At 57.0% G+C, this 1,917-nt stretch overlaps 1 protein-coding gene across 1 annotated transcript; it reads right to left on the bottom strand.

Moving 5' to 3' along the window:
* Positions 1-602: 602 nt before the first annotated feature.
* Positions 603-1,097, bottom strand: CABS01_17045 (uncharacterized protein; the record flags this gene model as incomplete). Its single annotated transcript, XM_060550372.1, has 1 exon — positions 603-1,097. The coding sequence occupies one exon, from the start codon at positions 1,095-1,097 to the stop codon at positions 603-605; it is 495 nt and encodes a 164-aa protein (XP_060398738.1).
* Positions 1,098-1,917: the final 820 nt, after the last annotated feature.

Consider the following 1,917-nt stretch of genomic DNA (forward strand, 5'->3'; position numbering starts at 1 on the left):
GTGCTCATGGCGAACTTGATCGTCTCTTTTACCATATCTACGTTTGGCGACCAGTCATCAGGATCGGACGCGCTCTTTCCTCCGAGAAAGTACGATAGGTTCCCTCTATTCGACTCCGTCTGTTGAAGCATCTGAGTTCGTTGTGCCGTCCACCATGTGCAACGGAAGAGAAAATGCTCTACCGATTCTGCCGCCTGCCCACAGGCGCAATGCGCCGAGGCAGTTGCTCCGACCTGGTGCAGGTACCAATTCAGTCTTGCCATGCCGGTGCGCAGTTGCGCCAGGATACTGGCTTCTTTCCAAGAGAGCTCATCATACAGCTCGCGCGTATGCCTTCCTGGTAAAGCCACATCGATCTTCTTCGAAAATGCTCCTACGTTGTCGGGCAAAGCTCCGTACTTCTGTCGCACGCTCTGCAAAGCGATTCTAAGTGCCATCGAGTAGGCTCTGGCCGGTCGTTTCTGCGGTGTCCTGCTCGGTCTCGTGCTTTCCTTTGCTGCTGCTTTAGCCGCTTTCGACAGGTCTGATTCTGTTGCTGATGGAAGCCAGAAGAGTGTGACTCTGTTGCCTTTCCTCTGAAGATCTTGCACGCCGGCGTATAGTTAACGGATCTCTCGTTGGCCTGACTGCTGCCGCGGGTTACGGATGGCTAGTACAGCCGCTTTGTTGCGGGTGAACACGTGGATGGCCCGGTAGTCGAGCCTCTGCGGGAAAGACTTGACCGCTTCTGCCAGTGCCGCTAGCTCTGCCACATACGGGTTCTGCTCCGTTCTCTGGCCGAATGTGCGCGAGGCCGTTATCACGCCGCCACCCCCTCTGATTCCATAGCCCACAACCCCGTTTCTTGCCGAGCTCCCTGTCGCTATCCTCACTGCCCACCCGGACTGGATTGCTTCTGTGACCTTGACCATGTCGTCGTCGACTACTGTATCAATACGGGCTTCCCATGGGGTGATCGAATACCCTTCGATAGTCTCCAGCTTGTCGAGGGGTTGGTCGCGGTAGGCCTCCGCCATCAACTGGAAGGGTGATGGGAACCGTCTAAAGACTACAGCCCGCAGGCGTCGGAGCGGATGGGTCTTGGGAAGGCTTCGCATTCATACCCAGAATGTCGTTGATTTTCTGTCGTATCTCTCTTGCGCCGATTGTATGCTTGCCTCCGCTTCAGCGACCGCCGTGGCCACTGTGTTGAAGGTTCCCACGATCGCTTGGGCGCCAATCCTCTGCACTCGGTTGATCACCCTCATCTGCGCTGCTTGACATCTATATCTCCAGACGTTCGACGCATAATCCATCGTTGGTGCCACGGCCGCGACGAAAAGCTGTCTGGCCGTCGCCGGAGACAGACCTTTGAGGCGCCTGAGCCCCAGCACGGCCTCCAGCCCTTTTGTCGTCGCGTCTGCGATGTGCTCTTCGAAGCGAAGTTTCGTGTCCATCGTCACCCCTAGTACTTTGACGTGGTCCTTTGGTCGGACAGTGTCCCCTTTGATGACGAAGCTGGTCGAGTCTGCCGGCAGCCTCCAGTTGCGCGTGAAGTGGATGATGGCCGTCTTGTCCGTCTCGAATGCTGCTCCACTTCGTCGTTCCCACTCGAGTGCTCGGTCGATAATGTCTTGGATACCCTTGCGGTTTGCTTCGTGAGATCGGCCCGTGACCCACGCCGTGTAGTCATCGACAAAGGCCAGCGCGCCCCCGTTTTCGTCGATGTGGTGTTGTACGAGGTCGGCATTGAAGAAGAGGAACAGCACGGGCGACAGCGGCGAGCCCTGAGGCAGACCGGCTTGTGGTAACGGACGAGCCTCGGACTCGTGACCGTTGACCAATATGCTTGCTGTACGATGGGAACAGAAAGCGTCGACCCATCTCACAAGCTTCTCAGGCATACCCCGTGCCCTGAGTCGTTGAAGTAGTCTCTCC

Source organism: Colletotrichum abscissum (genome assembly GCF_030869225.1).
Source record: "Colletotrichum abscissum strain IMI 504890 chromosome Unknown Scaffold_285.1, whole genome shotgun sequence".
Taxonomy (NCBI): Eukaryota; Fungi; Ascomycota; class Sordariomycetes; order Glomerellales; family Glomerellaceae; genus Colletotrichum; species Colletotrichum abscissum.